The 18,542-nt window shown below is 39.5% G+C and overlaps 2 protein-coding genes across 40 annotated transcripts in view; both read left to right on the top strand.

Moving 5' to 3' along the window:
* svila (supervillin a) overlaps positions 1-4,386 on the top strand; it is a 95,404-nt gene extending 91,018 nt beyond the window's left edge. For 26 of the 37 annotated variants that reach the window (XM_079845828.1, XM_079845827.1, XM_079845825.1 and 23 more), the window contains 3 exons: positions 1,729-1,884; positions 2,269-2,289; positions 3,532-4,382. In XM_079845828.1, coding sequence (XP_079701954.1) covers positions 1,729-1,884; positions 2,269-2,289; positions 3,532-3,618 — 264 coding nt within the window. In that variant the 3' untranslated portion in view covers positions 3,619-4,382. Of the gene's footprint in view, positions 1-1,728; positions 1,885-2,226; positions 2,290-3,531 lie in introns of all 37 variants that reach the window. The other 11 variants (XM_079845829.1, XM_079845826.1, XM_079845810.1 and 8 more) reach the window with 2 other exon arrangements.
* A 3,644-nt stretch (positions 4,387-8,030) lies between these two features.
* psme4b (proteasome activator subunit 4b) overlaps positions 8,031-18,542 on the top strand; it is a 44,203-nt gene continuing 33,691 nt past the window's right edge. Inside the window, exons 1-4 of one of the 3 annotated variants that reach the window (XM_079845735.1) lie at positions 8,031-8,529; positions 12,613-12,753; positions 12,898-13,014; positions 13,582-13,635. In XM_079845735.1, coding sequence (XP_079701861.1) covers positions 8,333-8,529; positions 12,613-12,753; positions 12,898-13,014; positions 13,582-13,635 — 509 coding nt within the window. In that variant the 5' untranslated portion in view covers positions 8,031-8,332. The remainder of the gene's footprint in view (positions 8,530-12,612; positions 12,754-12,897; positions 13,015-13,581; positions 13,636-18,542) is intronic. The other 2 variants (XM_079845737.1, XM_079845736.1) reach the window with 2 other exon arrangements.

The following is an 18,542-nucleotide window of genomic DNA, read 5'->3' as shown; positions in this document are numbered from 1 at the left end:
AAAACGAAATCAAAATCAATTTGAATCGTTCTGAACAGAAACGTTAATTTGAAATGACCATTAACCGGTTAATAACGTTATTTTATCCTTCTCTTTAATATTTTAATTTGGCAGTGACCAATAATGAATAGAGTAGTACAGCATGTGACGTTGACGGATCAAGCGTGAGTGAAATGCCCGCGCACCAGTCATCTATGAATCTACCGGTACGCAAGTCAGTATAGAGCGCGCATTTTCATGCCTCACGTACATTTATTTCCCCACTGAGGTCTACAATGAAAGCGCAGGTATTGGAGGACATTCTTTTCGAACGTTTAAATAAGCAGTACGGACTTTAAGCTCAAATAGTCTGATTTAGGCTAGTTTGTGTATTTCGTTTAAGCCTATCCAAGTAGGTTACTAGCATCTATCAAACCTTTTTCCTATAGTCTTTCAGATTGCCAATACAGGTCAATGTTTTCTATATAGACGGTTGATGCTTCGTATTAAATGGTATGTTATATTGCATTAAATGATCAAGCTTATTAGCTGGCTGAATTTGATTGTGTGATGCAAGGACGTGTTGCGCAGTGTTTGCTTTGAAATTAGCAGTTGACCGTGCATTAAAAGAGCAATGGTTATCCAGTTTATTTATTCTTTATTCATGCAATTTTTAAAACAAGTCGTGTTGAAAAAAAAGTTATGTACAAAGAATGTTATCACTCTTCTGAAAAGAATAGGCAAATAGAGGGCCACTTTCCGCTCCATTAAAACAGGTCAATATTTGTCCCGCTGTTTATGCTTTGTAATTAATGCATGTATTTCTGTTGTGGTTTTAAAAATGTTATGAAATAAATATTCAAGTTTAATTATCATGCGTTATATTATTATTGAGTGAAAATAAGTCTTTATTTATACATGTTTGTTTGGCTAAATTAAATTAAAATAACGTTATTAACCGTTATTTTTTCAAATCAAACCGTTTTCAGAACAGTAATGTTTAATGAGGAACACAAAAACGGAAACGTTAAAATATCGATTCTGCTCGGAGTGAACCGATTGATATTTTTTTCCGTTTTTAAGCCCTGGCTCTAAATATTCACTGTGCTATTAAATTAAAGATAAAATATGATTGAGCAATACTATGAACAGTGGAAGCTTACAGTAGCTCCTATAATACTGTATTAATTAGGCATGAAAATAACTGAAGGAGATATCTATTTGCTAAGTAAACTCATTTTATTCATATTCCTCTGGTTTCTCTGCCCAATATTAAAAATTTTTTAATTAAATTACAGGTATTGGTACTCTGTATAAGCAAGTACTAAAAATAAAAGCATTGGCATTGGTGCATCCCTAATATAAAGCATCTTTTCAGAAAATTGGGACTTAACCGCTCAATTAATATGGATTAGTTTAATGTCTCTTTATGAACTCCTGTGACAAAGTGGTAGTAGTATATACTGTCAATAGAGGGACATAAATCTCTCAGATTTCATTAAAAAATATCTTAATTTGTGTTCTGAAGATGAACGAAAGTCTTACGGGTCTAGAACATAACACTCTCATGTCGTTCTAAACCCGTAAGACTTTTGTTCATCTTTTAGGGTTAGGTTAGGATTTGTCTGAGTAAATTCATTTTCAATTTTATGTGAACTAACCCTTTAAAGATACTGTAGGTGCTGGTCTCATGGTGAACCAACTCTGTCATCAGTAAACATCATCTTTGTTGTTTTCTGTGATTTATAGGAGGCTGAAGTATGTAATCAGATCATTCTTGTTGAAGACGTCTTGACTAGACTCTGCAAGACCATTTACCCGTTGGCTGATATACAAGCCCGTCCCCTACCAGAAGGTGTTGACCCTTTACGTCTTGAGATCTACCTATCAGATGAGGACTTTGAGGTGAGAAAAATCACATTATCACACATTTGAGTATTACGGTAGTGTTTAAGGTCCATTAGTTATTTTCTAAGCTTAACTTTATCGTTCTTGACACATCAAAGAATTGTACGGTTTTCAGACAATGGACCCGGATATTACTGAACTGTATCTGTTCTGTAAAATCTGTCTGCCTGTGTTTGCTCATAAGTTCTGTCTTTTTAGTTCTATCTAGCTTTATTTTGCCATTTTCCCCTTCATCTATTTCAAATTTCTCCTCCTGCTCCCACTATGTAGTCTTTAAGCTGTCTCTCTTAACCTGTCTCTTCCTGCATCTTTCTGCTTTTCCCCTTTTTGCTGGTGTAGTCTTGCGTCTGACTGAGGTTAATTTTTCCCTTCACATGGCAGGGTGTAGGGGCTTCTGGAAAGGTGAGTTTTGTTTCATGAGGAACACTGTTTTTTCCCCACTAATGCCGCATCCTCACTGTGTGAACTGCATCACCATGTGCTTGTGTATCACATCTAGCAGTGTATTGGTCACCGTTTACCACTGACAGCTCACTGAGAGGTCTCACTTTGATTAAGATTTATAGTGTAACTGGTAAATATTGTATGCAGGATAACATGCACAATGGTTCAAAAGTTGTGGTATTTTTTTTTTTTAAAGAAATTAATACTTTTATTCAGAAAGGATGCATTCAATTAATTAATTGAAGTGACAGTAAATTCATGTATAATCGTACAAATGATTTCTATTTCAAATAAATGCTGTGTTTTTTATTTATTTATTTTAAATTCATCAAACAATCCTGAAAAAATGCATCACTGTTTCCACAAAACTATTCAGTAGCACAACTGTTTTCAACTGTGATAATATAAGAAATGTTTTTTAAGCACAAAATCATCATATTAGAATAATTTCTGACGGATCATGTGACACTGAAAACTGAGTAACAATGCTATATACTTAATATATAAATATACTAACTATATAAAATTAAAAATGGTTATTAATATATAAATATATATATATATATATATATATATATATATATTGTAAAATGTGCTTGAAAAAATATATAAATAATTAATATATGCAATTATATAAGCAATTTTTACAATTCCAAACCACATTAATCTTAATAACTACTTTTAATTTTGTATGTGTATTCCTCACAAATAAATGCAGCCTTGGTGAGCATAACAGACTTCTTTACACAAATCTTCTTTCACATGCGCTGATACTAATAGTAAAATGAATAAGCCAGAATTATGGCCAATAATCAATAAATGGTTGAACTATACTATCAATCGTTTTAAATGCTGCATGTGAATTTGGCTAACACGACATTATAATGTACAGTATAAAAATGTGATATTCATTTTGAAACAAGCATGAACAATTGGATTTCCAACATTGACTGATACTTTATTTTAATATCAGATGATAACAAATATGGTGTCAATAAATTGTGCATTCCTACTTTAAATACTGTACTCTAATAATGGATGTTTCCATTTTGGGATTGGTGAATGGCAGTAACCAATATCCTACAGCTGTTGTGTTTGTATGTGTGATTATTCATCCAGTGTGATTTAACACTTGTATGTCATCTGCGTTTTTTTAATTAAATCCTTATCCCTAAATATATGTGTGTATGTTCTCTACAGAAAGCATTGGAGATAACAAGAAGTGAATATGAGGCACTGCCAGGATGGAAGCAAGTGAATGTGAAGAAAGCCAAAGGATTGTTTTAGAGGAACTCGAGGAAATCTGACTGCACTGTAACTGCTGATTGGGATTTAATATGCAAGTGGAGACCTTCTCATTCCTTTTGATCAAGACAGGACAATCGCAAGTGAAGATCTACCTGTGTCAAGCCACACAGGGAGGTGAAAAGGAGCTGGAGGAAGAAGAAAAGACTGAGATTGGCAAGGGTTTACCAGCCTGTTGTTGCACATTTCTTTCCCATTTTCTTCATTTGTTTTTATCAGTGAATTAGCAAGATTTTTTTGTTTTATTGTTGTTGAATGTTTTGAGTACTTCCAGCTTGTTTTCCTCCCATTTTTATTGTTCTGAATTGCTCTGTCCACATGAGGTCATTCACCGTCCAACATGCACAAGGCAGCCCTCATGCACTGCCCAGCTTAACATAAAGACCCAATAAATAAATAAAAAATGCCTTTAATCAAATAATTATCTGAATGTAAGAAAGCTCAGAAGAGCACTTTATGTAAGTACGTTCATATCTGCGCTCATAAATCTTCCAGACAAGATGCTTGAACTTGAGAACCCTATGCGGGTGTACATGGGAGAGTGTTTATGAATCTATATAGTGTGTGTCTCTTCAGACAGGATTGAATGAAATTGTGGAATAAGAGAAAATCTCTTTCTATTCTGCATTGTATAGTGCCTTGCCTTCATGTACAGTTTATATAAAGACAGATGCTAGTCTGCATTTTGAAGATATATTTGTGATATAAATAAATATTGGTGCAAATAAACACTGTATTATGTAGATAACAAATATTTTGTCTGGTGCTTTATCCGCAATTTCAAATCGCTTTCATTTCAAATGAATAGTTACACTAGTTTTTCTACGGATACCCCTAAAAAGGCATGGTGATGGAAAAGAATGAAATGGGAAGAAAAATGTTATTCCGATAATTTCCATTTGCTCGAAAAAGATATTGTATCTTTCCATCACCATGTCATGGATGTTCCTTTAGGTGCTCCGTGGTTTTCCACAGGCAATATGTGCTACAAATGTAATTTGGAACTAATTCTAATTAAGAATTGAAAGCCCTTGAGTAGAAGACATGTTTGTTTAAATAGTTTAACTAAATCTTTTATTATGGTGATCTTCTAATTTGGTGTTCTTGTTCTCATATACATTTAATGTACCAGATCCACTATATTGCCAAAAGTATTGGGATACCCCTCCAAATCATTGAATGCAGGTGTTCCAATCACTTCCATGGCCACAGGTGTATAAAATCAAGCCCCTAGGCATGCAGACGCTTCTACAAACATTTGTGAAAGAATGGGTCGCTCTCAGGAGCTCAGTGAATTCAAGCGTGCTACACTCTAAAAAAAAAAAGGTTCTATATTGCACCAAAAATGGTTCTTGGCTCGTAACCATAGGGGAACCTTTTTTAGTGCTATATAGCACCAATTTTGGTGCTTCAGTGGTTCTTCAGCGGTTCTTCAGAGGTTCTTCAGCGGTTCTTCAGAGGTTCTTCACCGGTTCTTTGACTAAGGTGCTATATAGCACCTCTGAAGAACCGCTGAAGAACCACTGAAGCACCAAAATTGGTGCTATATAGCACTAAAAAAGGTTCCCCTATGATTACGAGCCTTTTTTTTTAGAGTGTACCGTGATAGGTTGCCACCTGTGCAATACGTCCCTTTGTGAAATTTCCTCACTACTAAATATTCCACCATCAACTGTTAGTGGTATTATAACAAATTGGAAGCAATTGGGACAACAGCAACTTAGGCCACGTAAAATCAAAGAGCAGGGTCAGCGCATGCTGAGGTGCACAATGTGCAGAAGTCGCCAACTTTCTGCAGATTCAATAGCTACAGACCTCCAAACTTTTTTTGGCCTTCAGATTATCTCTGTCTGGCAATCCAATGGACGAGTCTGGGTTAGTCAGGAGAACAGTACTTGCCTGACTGCATTGTGCCAAGTGTAAAGTTTGGTGGAGGGAGGATTATGGTGTGGGGGTTGTTTTTCAGGGGTTTGGTTTGGCCCTTTAGTTCCAGTGAAAGGAGCTCTTAATGCTTCAGCATACCAAGACATTTTGGACAATTTCATGCTCCCAACTTTGTGGGAACAGTTTTGGGATGGCCCCTTCCTGTTCCAACATGACCGCGCAACAGTGCACAAAGCAAGGTCCATAAAGACATGGATGAGCGAGTTTGGTGTGGAGGAACTTGTCTGGCCCTGACCTAGTCCTGACCTCAACCCAATAGAACACCTTTGGGATGAATTAGAGCGGAGATTATGAGCCAGGCCTTCTCCTCCAACATCAGTACCTGACCTCACATATGCGCTTCTAGAAGAATGGTCAAAAATTCCCATAAACAATCCCCTAAACCTTGTGGAAAGCTTTCCCAGAAGAGTTGAAGCTGTTATAGCTGTAAAGGGTGGCCCAACTCCATATTAAACCCTACAGATTAAGAATAGGATGCCATTAAAGTTCATGTGCATGTAAAGACAGGCGTCCCAAAACTGTTGGCAATATATAGTCATATAGTATGTACTCAAATAAAAAACTTCAGATATTCGTACATAAAAAACATTAGAAAGACCAGCAGAGGGCACTGTTGTTCCACAAGTGAGTGTGAATAGAGTAGTAGAATATCTGAATATCAACCTTTCCATTATCTTTTTTCTTTTTATTCTTCAGTTTGCCATATTTCTGTTTAAAACCTTGGTTCAGATGGACAAGAATACATTTTCAATTGGTCTAGAAAAAATACATTATTTTAATTTCACCTAAATCTCAACAACTAAATCTTATATCGATCACTGTTCTTATGCAATACTGCAGTTTTTTTTAAGGAATACTGCAATTGTTACATATAGAAAAATGCTGTATTTTGGACATGAAAAACTGCAATATTGCAGTTTTACTGCAGTTTTACTTCAATGTACTGCATTTATTTTTTGTATCAATGGCACAAACTGAAAGTAGTTACAAAAACAAAACAAAAAAGAGCACTGCCAAATAAGTTCACAAGAGCACAACCGGGAGTGAAGGCTTTGAACTTGTTGGGTCAAGTGGGATTTACAAGTCACATGATCCAATCAAAGTCAGGGTTAAACATGTTGTATGGCCAAAGAGCCGCTTCCTGTCTGTCCAACTGAGGATTGAGGACATTATCTAAGAAAACAACTCGGATGTCAGCGTACAGACATTGTACGCTAGTAATAGCCATTGTTGCAAATACCACAGTTGATCATAACATGAACATGTGTTTTTGTATAGAAAGTTATGAGTGACTTCATATGGTAGCTTGGAGGGACCTGAAAAAATGAGCATGTGATTATTCTGTTATTTGATATGCATTCAATTACTGGTCATTTCAGGTGCTGTATTCTCTGTGACAACTGACACAGCACCATATTTTAGAGACTGGCAAGTGGGCCTGTTAATCCAGAATCTCATTATCAACACCCATGATCAGGGCAGACAAATCTACTTTACCTGGAAAAGACGTTTGGGATGTGGTTGATAAATGACCTTGAGGAATCTCGTGCAAGGAGCTGTGGGAATGTGACATCTTTTTATTTTCTCTGCCATGAATATGCTAATTTTCCATTGACCTGGAGGTCTTCATCAAGATTAAATTTCTGTGAGAAACTGGAAACCACTTAAGAGCTGAACACAAAATGAAACTTGGGAAAAATTGAATTAAATTGTGACACTGAGGTACAGAAATGCACACATCTTGATCAAAATAAGAATGAGAGCCGCTGAAGGGTAACTGCACAGAACACTCTTCCCTTCTTCTGCCTTGACACTAGGTCAAGTGAATAGTAGCGCACTGGGTCAGTGCACAAGGAAAGAACCAAAGCGGATTTAAGTTATCTCGTTAGTATCATTGCCTCGGATAAACCGTTTAAACAAAGCGAAGGGCCCAATATACAAACAAAGCTTGTGTCATGCGAATGTTCCAAGCATTTGTTTTGTTAAAGGACATGTTCATTTTGTGAAAACAGAGCAAGAAAAGTAAATACAGTGACACACTCAAAAACTTTTTTAATGATTTATAATGCTCATATACTATGAGCTAACAAAACTGGAGTAAAAACTGCAAAAACATTCTGATACAGAAGACTCAAAATGTATATAACCCCCCTCCTCCTAAAATATAAATGCAGCTATATATATTTATTAATGCTAAGTTGAATTTTTTTTTTAAATGATATTACATATAGCCTACATATATTTATAAGGGGAATTGACAAATATCTGTAACAGAGTTATAAAGACAACACATCCTCAATATTTTTAAAATTGGCTTTATTTATTTGATTCACACTTTTGAACATTTTCACGGGCCGTGTTGTGGTTGCTGAATATGCAGGGAACACCAGCAGGGGGCGCGCCGCTCATGGCTCATTGTTGCACCCGCTGGTGTGTATGTATGTGAGGTTGATCGTGTGTGTATGTGAGTGTGTGTCTGTCCGTGTGACTCGTAATATGTGTCAAGAGAGTGAGGGGAGACTTCTCTATGTAGGTGACTGAAGCTGATGTGTTTAACACCAGAGGTCAGAAAGACAGAGATCTAAAGAAGTAACAAGTTTTGATCTGAATCCCGCTCCACAATAACGACACTTATGCGAAAGTAGCGGATTTTTGTGAATAAAACAAAGATTTGTCCAGGGAACTTCTGTCAAGAGAGGAAGGAAATAAGCCGGACACGTCAGAAGAGGATATTTATTTTGGGAATCGTAATATGAAAAAGGACCAGGCCGAGATATTAGGTTTTGTCCCTCAGAAAGAGATCGTCTACAACAAACTTCTCCCGTACGCAGATAAACTAGACCGCGAATCCAATGACATTTTGGCCCAGATTAAAGGGAACTTGGGTCGGGCTGTCCAGCTCCGTGAGTTATGGCCAGGAGTTTTATTTTGGACCCGGAAACTCTCCACGTGAGTATATTCAAGACTCAAGAATGCTTTGCTGTGGTAATTGAACCTGTTTTGTTAATAAACAGCAGGGACTGCCGAGTGACTCGGGTAGCTTGTAGCCGTTAGCTCGCGAGCTAAAGGCTAAAGCGCTAACGTTACCTGAGTCACTCAGCTGTCCTTGCTCACATGTAAACATAACGTATTCACCTGCCAGGAACGTTACTCCATAATGACCTTTCAGAATATCGAGCGTAGTATTACGTTGCTCTAATTTGTCAGAGTGGCTTCAGTCGGTAAAAGACAGGAAATGTGGGACTGTTGTAAGCTCATTTCTAAGCTAATCAGCTAACAGAGGCTAACATTAGTGCTGGATAAGCAGCTGCCACATGCATCACTGCAACTAGTGGTTGGATATGGAGTCTTTAAAAAGACACTTTGCCTGACTGCATATAATTTCTGCATATTATTTGCCTTATTCATTTCGATCTATTTAATAAGTTTCTTATTGACAATTGAAAAGTGATTCATGGTCAGTTTTCACCGTATTGAACAGCATAGACACCGAAGAATATGGAACCTTATTTTATGCTTAGGACCCTTCGTATGATGAGTATTTGATCACTTATGATGTATAAACCTACATTGGCTTTGCTCCTACACTTTAGAGTCCCTATAGAGTTTGTACTATACAAAATGCTTGACAGTATCTCTGCTTAAAAGGGCAATATGTTTACAAACCTAATTTCCTAAACATTTGGCTTACCTCATCATCAGATTAAATTCAAAGCCGTGAAAAGGTGTTTTTCTACAGGGTTTTGTATTTGCACTTTGCAGCCAGTGCAGGCAATCCGGGCATGTTATGTTGAATTGGAAATAATCCGCAGTTGAGTGACAGAGTGAGTCATTCGAGTCGATTCAGTGAAGAAGTGAGTGTTTGATTCTGACCGATGACTCCTATGCTTCATTTAGATTGATTAGCCAAAGTGATTCAGCATTGAGCCCATGTTTGTTTTTGAGTATGGAGCGAACATAAGGCGAAAAAGTTGTCTTGAACACACACGCACAACTGTGTTTGACATTGATAATAATAAGGAATGTTACTTGTTGAGCACCAAATCAGCACATTAGAATGATTTCTTAAGGATCGTGTGACACTGAACGTTTCTGGAAAATTCAGCTTTGCCATCACAGGAATAAAATACTTTTTAAAGTTTATTACAATAGAATATTATTTTAAATTGTACTAATATTTTGCAATATTACTAATATTACTGTATCTTTGTTTACAGACCTCAAAAGTTTGAACAATGTATGTTTGTGTGTATATAGATCAAAATGATCAAAGTTTGAAAATATTTTATGGGTGTGTACATGTATAGCCTTCTCTGCTCTTCCTTAAATATTGTTTGCCATGGTAGTACAGTTTAATAGTGGAAAAGAAAAATGCCATACAACTAACAGGCTCAAATAGGAAAAATTGTGAGCTTATAACATGTAGTTGAGTGTTTTTAAAGGCTCTCTTATATAATCTATTTTGATGACCCATTTCAATAATTGTGCCATACTAGCCTGACTCAGCGTTAGTCAGACTCACAGGGCTCTCTGTTTGTCTCATGATCATGTCTTTGTGCTTACATGATAAGGTCAGAAGAATTGCTCCAACAGATAACTGATGGCCATATGTGCATCCCTAGTTCCCCCCCCACATGCTTTCTGAATATTCACTGTAATATGTGTTGTTTTGGGGTGGTGGATGCCCACTTTTATATTTATTGTGAGGATTTTAAAGGGTTAGTTCACCCAAAAATTTTAATTCTGTCATTAATTACTCACCCTCATGTCGTTTCAAACCCGTAAGACCTTAGTTCATCTTCGGAACACAAATTAAGATATTTTTGATGAAATCCGAGAGCTCTCTGACCCCACATAGACACATAGATAGCTATTTAATAACCACTCTAAAGGCCCAGAAAGGTAGTAAAAACATAGTTAAAATAGTCCATGTGACTCCAGTGGTTTAACCTCAATGTTACGAAGCGACTAGAATACTTTTTGGGTGTAAAAAACAAACAAAATAATGACTTCATTCAACAATTAATTCACGTCTGTGTCAGTTCTCCTACGCTGTTGACGTAGTAAATACAGTACAGCAGTGGCGTAGCAAGTCAGTCCCGGGCCCATATGCAAAAAAAATTGTACGGGCCCCCAAACCCTGCCCCCGAGTACATCGAAAAGATATTTATAGATGTTCACTGTAGCGTAAAGAAAATACTATACCAAACAATACCATGACACACCAACACACCAACAACTCATCACAACCAGAACAGAACTTAAAAAAAAACTAAAATAACGCAGGCTCAGCCAATGTCAATAATAAACTACTGCATGCAAAGCAAACACAAACGATCTTGGCACGGTGGCCAAAATGTAAAATACAAACCAACTCACTATTCTCCGGGCCTCTTTTTATTCAAATTCATCCATGACGTCTTTGGTGTTTAATTCACGGCTTTGTGCATTCTCAATGGAAAGAATTGCCTTGTGCTGCCACTAACGACTTTATGTCGATTAATCTATCGACTAATTTATCGATTAATCGGTTAATCTGTCGACTAATTTATCACAATCATTTCAACAATTTTACTTAAACATTTAATTTAACTTGCAACGTTGGCCTTCAGTAGTGTACTATAAAAAAGTATAAATTTAAACAAGCCCTTGACTAAATGTAAAGCTAAAAGAGTAAAAATGTAAAAAGGTAAACATTTGTAAACCAACATAACAAAAAAAGAGAATATCAGCAAATACTTTTTATAGAATAGTGTTGTCCCAATACCAAAATTATGACTTTTGATTCGATACCAAACTAAAATACCTCAATACCGATACTGAATCGATAGCATGGCAAAAAACAGTAAAAGTAATTGAGTAATATGACAGAACTTACTATTCATTGTTTTATCATTGTTTTAGGGTTAAAAAAAAACTAAAAACTCACTTGGCCGGCATGTTCCTGCCCTGCTTCACACAGAATATTAGGTCTGGCCCTTTAAGAGCTGCACGGACCAAATTCATTGTAACACCCGATTTCTCATTCAACTCTGTATACGTTCACTTACATATTTTTTACCATTCAAACTAGGGCTGGGCGATATATCGCATGGCATTGTTAGGCGCATCTCGTCAGTAAAGCCGGTTCCTTGATTAGTAGTAAATCGCCATCACCTGCTTTCAGATAGAGCGGCATTTACTACACAGAGCCGTAGTTCACTGACAAGCTGAGCCATATTGCATTAATTATCGCAGGCGATGCGTTTTTTTTGTTGACCCTTTGATGTTTGACTAGCTAGTCACTAACCTCTCTTTCACAGAGTTTTTGGCGTGGCGATGCAGCGTGAAAAAAAAACCTACGGCATAGTACACACAAGAAATTATGGAGAAACAAGAAGTCACTGCACATGACATGCATACAAAAATATATTTATTGTGGCCACGAATTTAAAATTAATTCCCACATTTTAATAAAAAGGTTCTCTAATTAAAAGGGTTACGTCAGAGCTACGGCAAAACGCCGGCTTACCATTGGCCGATGCTGTTCACGTGAGCACTACGACGCATGCGTGTGATGCTGACGCAGGAGCTGACTAACGTAAAATGCGTAGGAGACTGGCAGAAATTGTTGAATAAAGTCGTTATTTTTTAGTTTTTTGCGCACAAAAAGTATTTTCAACGCTTCATAAAATTAAGGTTGAACCACTGGAGTCACATGGACTATTTTAGCGATGTCTTTCCAACCTTTCTGGGCCTTGAAAGTGGTAATTGGGAGGTCAGAAAGCTCTCGGATAATTTGTGTTCCGAAGTTGAACGAAGGTCTTAAGGTTTTGGAACGACATGAGGGTGAGTAGTTAATGACAGAATTTTCATTTTTGGGTGAACTAACACTTTAAGATATACTTGAAATGAAGTAATGATTTTTTTTAGAAATGGCATGCCGTCTGTAGACTACTTACTGTTCTAGAATATACAAGTTTTTGTTTTGTCAATCATGCTGTTTCTGTACCTCTCCTGTTCTCGTATGACATGATCTCTGCCCCTTGATAGGTACCTTCGGCTGTACGGGAGGAAGTTCAGCAAGGAGGACCATGTGCTCTTCATCAAGCTTCTGTACGAGCTGGTCACCATCCCCAAGCTGGAGATCAGCATGATGCAGAGCTTTGCACGACTCCTTATCAACTTACTGAAGTATGTGAAAGATTCCCCAACAAACACCTGACCATTGCCATCATTGAACACAAGTCCCACACCCTGATTAATGCATAATTTTATGTACTAATGTTTTAAATTGACCCTATTTATAAATTAAAAAAATTATTTTTTAATGTACAGAAAGAAGGAACTGCTGTCCCGGGATGATTTGGAGTTGCCTTGGAGGCCTTTGTACGATCTCTACGAGAATATCCTGTACTCCAAAACAGAGCATCTTGGTCTTAACTGGTTTCCAAAGTAAGTATCTCTCTCTCTTTTTCCTCTTTCTACCTGTCTCTCACTGATTCTAGTTTGTTGTGAACTATGCTTACAAGTCTAATGTCCATGGAACAACATTTTATATGTGACTGGATACTTTAAGGGAAAATGTAGTTATCTGCCATTTTTAAACTCATTCAGCAGATTTCCCCCTTAAAATCATCACAAAAAATGTACAAACAAGTATATGTCACATCATATTTGCAGAGATGGAAAGTGTTTCTGTATTGTGAACCTGGATATGACACACGGTTCATTGTACAGGGCAAGGTGAGGTCATGGGAGTGGAAAAACTTGTCAGTGCCACGTTTGGTTCATGGAAAACTAGGACCCCGATGCTGCCTAAGATTTAGCAATTTGCTTGTATTATTGTCTTTCTACATTTTAGAAAGCCTTTTAATGAGCACTGCTGACTCTCGTAACACAACCATATCCATTTAACACACAGTATTCTTAGAAGTACCTGTTAAACAATTACAACTGTAAGATTGATGTTATTGGTATGTCTAGCATTGGCTTATGCATCTTTCCTTTTCTCACATTCAGTTATCGAGCAGAAGCCTCAACTAAACAAAAATTGCTTAATATTGTGCGGAAGCGGTAAGCACAGTCCGTGTTTTACATGTTGCACTGTACTTTTCCAAGGGCAGTCGCTCATGTTTAATTGCATGTGTCCAAAAGTAAAAGCAAATCAACTATCTAAATGACAAATCCCACCACAGCTTACACCTGCGTTTGTACTTAAAATCTTTGTTCTTGTCATAGCCTAGTCGTATCCACTTAATGACATGCTTCACAAACAGATCAGGAAATTGTGCTCCCTTTAAATTTTTTAATAATTAATCTTATTCTGTCAAACACAATTCCTGGTGGCTCAGAGGTGTCAGTCAGCTCTTTATATTTAGGCTACTGAACTGTCCTGACAAACTCTAGTGGCACAATGACAAAAAAGTTTTTTTGTAAATTAATGTTCTTAGCACATCCTCCTCCAGGAATGGGATGGGCTCATCGCTGTGACTTCATTCTTTTAATCTAAGAATCTTTGGACTGTTTTCACAGGTGGGCGATGGGTTTATATTAAAGAAAATTCAGTGCTGTGTTTCCCAAAAGCATTTTAAGCCTGTAGATTGCAACATTTCTGGAAGTAAAAACTTCATTAAATTTCTCCATAGGCTAATAGATTTTTAACAATAACTTATAAATCTTTAAATACAGTCGTACTTAGAACTACGATATTGTTAATCAATGGTAGATGCTTTTGTTGAAGCCATCCATGTGCATTATTTCAACTTATTTTCAAAATAATCATGTTTAACAGCTCAATTCATGGTGGAAAAACTACATTACCCATGATGCTGTACAGAAAATCCCACCAATCAGAGAGTCGTGGCGAGCAAGTCATGCCAAAAAGCTTGCAGGGCTTGCCCACTCCCATGAAACACCACAAATAATGTAGTCAAGTTGGTCTCGCCATGCTGTCAGAGTACTTAAAAGGATAGTTAGACACCCAAAAATGAGACATACCCCCATGAAGAAAAATATCCAGATTTAACTAGGGTTGGGTACTGAAACCCTTATATAGTCGGTATGTAACCAGACCGAATCAGAACGCAGATGTCGGTGCCACTTAAAGGTCCCATGGCATGAAATTTTCATTTTATGAGGTGTTTTAACATTAATATGAGTTCCCCTAGCCTGTATATGGTCCCCAAGTGCACAAAGCTCTTACTGTATTCATATCGATGTCGTGTTTGCTGTTAGTTGTGGTGAAAGCATTTTGTGAGAGAAAACGCACTGCAATGACGAGATCACTGCATTCATGCAATCAACAGACTGTCTGTCTACTCAATGCTCATCACTGCAGCTTTTTATGTGATAGGAATAGATCATAAAATAATGCTATAGTCAACACTTTGACGATTCGTTCATCTCGACGGCAGTGATGGTAAAAAAAACGTAGTTTAGGGTGTTTAGAGGGGTTCCACAAGTTTGTAGAATAAGGAGGAAGACGACAGGTCGCGTGACTGGGACTCGTGTTTATTCAGAACTCTGATACAAACAAAATAAACTTGCGCTCTCAACAACTCGGTACAATAAAACTTTCTCAGCTATCTTTCTCCAGCTCTAAGGTCTCTCTGGTCCACATGCAGTCCGTCTCTCTCTCTCTCTCTCTGGCAGCGCTTGCAGACCTCACTAAACCACGCCCCCTTCGCCACATAATCTAATACTCATTTCAAATGCAAAGATGTCAGCCAATCACAACAGTGGGCGTTTTCACTGAAGTCTCACAGCAGACACGCCCCTTGAAACAGAGCATTCAAGCCAGAGGTCTAATATCAGTATCGAAAAATGTTTTTTTTTTTCCTAAATTTACATTTTCTGATGTAAAAGACAGACACGCCTCTCCTCGAACTGTCACCTTATCGTGGTGGAGAGGTTTGAGTACCCGAATGATCCTGGGAGCTATGTTGTCTGGGGCTATATGCCCCTGGTAGGGTCTCCCAAGGCAAACAGGTCCTTGGTGACGGGCCAGACCAAGAACAGTTCACAAACCCTTATGACCACAATTAGACCAAGGACCGTGACGTCGCCCGGCATGGGCTCGTATGCGAGCGCCTGGTGGCCGGGCCTCCCCCTATGGGGTCCGGCCGGGCTCAGCCCGAAGGAGTGACGTGGGGCCGCCCTCCTGTGGGCTCACCACCTGCAGGAGGGAGCGTAAGGGGCCGGTGCTTTGTGAATCGGGCAGCAGTCGAGGGCGAGGCCCCCGACGACCCGATCTCTGGACACGATCCCCACCGACATGTCTTCCGTTGAGGAAGCAGTGGCTGGGGACTCAGAGGTGGACTCGTCCATCACCCGGGCTGAAGTCATCGAGGTGGTTAAAAAGCTCCTCGGTGGCAAGGCACCGGGGTTGGATGAGATCCGCCCTGGGTACCTCAAGTCTCTGGATGTTGTGGGGCTGTCTTGGCTGACATGCCTCTGCAACATCGCATGGCGGTCGGGGACAGTACCTCTGGACTGGCAGACCGGGGTGGTGGTCCCTCTTTTCAAGAAGGGGGACCGGAGAGTGTGTTCCAACTATAGGGGGATCACACTTCTCAGCCTCCCCGGGAAAGTCTATGCCAGGGTACTGGAGAGGAGAATTCAGCCGATAGTGGAACCTCGGATTCAGGAGGAAAAGTGTGGTTTTCGTCCCGGTCGTGGAACAATGGACCAGCTCTATACCCTTTCCAGGGTGCTGGAGGGTTCATGGGAGTTTGCCCAACCAGTCCACATGTGTTTTGTGGATTTGGAGAAGGCATTCGACTGTGTTCCCCGTGGCATCCTGTGGAGGGTGCTCTGGGAGTATGGGGTCGGCGGCCCCCTGCTTAGGGCTGTTCAGTCCCTGTACAACCAGAGCAGGAGCTTGGTCCGCATTGCCGGCAGTAAGTCAGACTTGTTCCCGGTGCATGTTGGACTCCGGCAGGGCTGCCCTTTGTCACCGGTTCTGTTCATAATTTTTATGGACAGAATTTCTAGGCGCAGCCAAGGGCCGGAGAGTGTCCGGTTTGGGAACCACACGATTTCGTCACTGCTTTTTGCAGATGATGATGTCGTGTTGGCTTCCTCGAACCAGGACCTTCAGCGTCCACTGGGACGGTTTGCGGCCGAGTGTGAAGCGGCTGGGATGAGAATCAGCACCTCCAAGTCCGAGGCCATGGTTCTCAGTCGGAAAAGGGTGGCTTGCCCGCTTCAGGTGGGTGGAGAGTTCCTACCTCAAGTGGAGGAGTTCAGGTATCTTGGGGTCTTGTTCACGAGTGAGGGAAGGATGGAACGGGAGATTGACAGACGGATCAGTGCAGCTTCTGCAGTAATGCGGTCGATGTACCGGTCTGTCGTGGTGAAGAAGGAGCTGAGCTGCAAGGCAAAGCTCTTGATTTACCGGTCAATCTACGTTCCTACCCTCACCTATGGTCATGAACCGAAAGGACAAGATCCCGGATACAGGCGGCCGAAATGAGCTTTCTCCGCAGGGTGGCTGGGCGCTCCCTTAGAGATAGGGTGAGAAGCTCAGTCACTCGGGAGGAACTCTGAGTAGAGCCGCTGCTCCTCCACATCGAGAGGGGACAGCTGAGGTGGCTCGGGCATCTATTTAGGATGCCTCCTGGACGCCTTCCCAGGGAGGTGTTCCAGGCACGTCCCACCGGGAGGAGGCCCCGGGGAAGACCTAGGACACGCTGGAGGGACTATGTCTCCCGGCTGGCCTGGGAACGCCTCGGGGTTCCCCCGGAAGAGCTAGAGGAAGTGGCTAGGGAGAGGGAAGTCTGGGCGTCTCTGCTTAGACTGTTGCCCCCGCGACCCGGCCCCGGATAAGCGGAAGATGATGGATGGATGGATGGAAGACCGACACGCTCAGCGCTCGTCACATCACAACTATTCAGTGTTTTCAACCACATTATATTTATTTAATTTATTTAAATGCGCATGACTACTAGCAAAAAATGCACACTGATGTCTATAGCGGCAATGACAATCCTTTCAGACAGTTATAATTTGACTACGTGTTTTATTCATATCAGATACACAACATTATATACTTAACTATATAGTTTGCTCTATTCTTCTCCCAGTTCAGCAGCTGTCACTTACTTTCATGTATTTTGTGAGACGAGGATGAATTTATGTGATGTAAATTAGGCGCAAACTAACATGGTGGCGCCCATCGCACATTATAGATCAACTAATTCACATTCACTCACACATATTTGAAAAACAGAACATCAGATAGTTCATGACATCGTTAACAAGTTTGTGAATATTTTGAATAAAAAAGAAAAAAAGAAATAATACCGATACAGCTGTCATACAGCACTATTGTGGCTGCTGTGTGTCATGTGAGAAGCATAATGCGTCGTTATGGAAACAATAAGGCGAAGTGTTCTAAAATATTTAGCCAGGGAATATGGTCATTTCAAAATAATGCTGAACCTTGAAGCTGGTTTGTAGCATACCAAGAATACCAACTTCTTTGCTGTTACTAGTACTGTAACTGTTATTTAGTTTTCACACCTGAAAGTCCGCACCAAGGTCCGAACCAAAGTTCATGTTTTGATACATTTTATACATTCGGTTAGTTTTGGTTTGATTTCACATTGCAATTATGCGAGTGGACTAAAGAACTTTACATGACACACTTATGCCACTCGTAATCATCTATGTGGGCGGCATCTGGACATTGATGGGTTTGTAAACGAACGTGCATCTGACGTCAGCGTCTTTGACAAGAATGAATGAACGGACGCATCTCGTTGCCACTATTGAACAGTGCGCATTGCTTGACTATTTTATTTTCGTTACGTTTAAAAGTGGACATTTCAAGCTTTATATACACATGTTTCTCATGTTTGTGAGACAAGTAGCCTGGTTTATTTGAGACGCGCTCCAGTTCATGTGCAAAGCATGTGATCGCTCCCGTGATTATTGTCTGCTATAGACTATTTGCTTCTTATTTATTAAATTCAGGCAAT

The sequence above is a fragment of the Gobio gobio genome (assembly GCF_949357685.1).
Source record: "Gobio gobio genome assembly, chromosome: 20".
Classification (NCBI taxonomy): domain Eukaryota; kingdom Metazoa; phylum Chordata; class Actinopteri; order Cypriniformes; family Gobionidae; genus Gobio; species Gobio gobio.
This window is presented reverse-complemented; position numbering and strand designations above follow the sequence as displayed.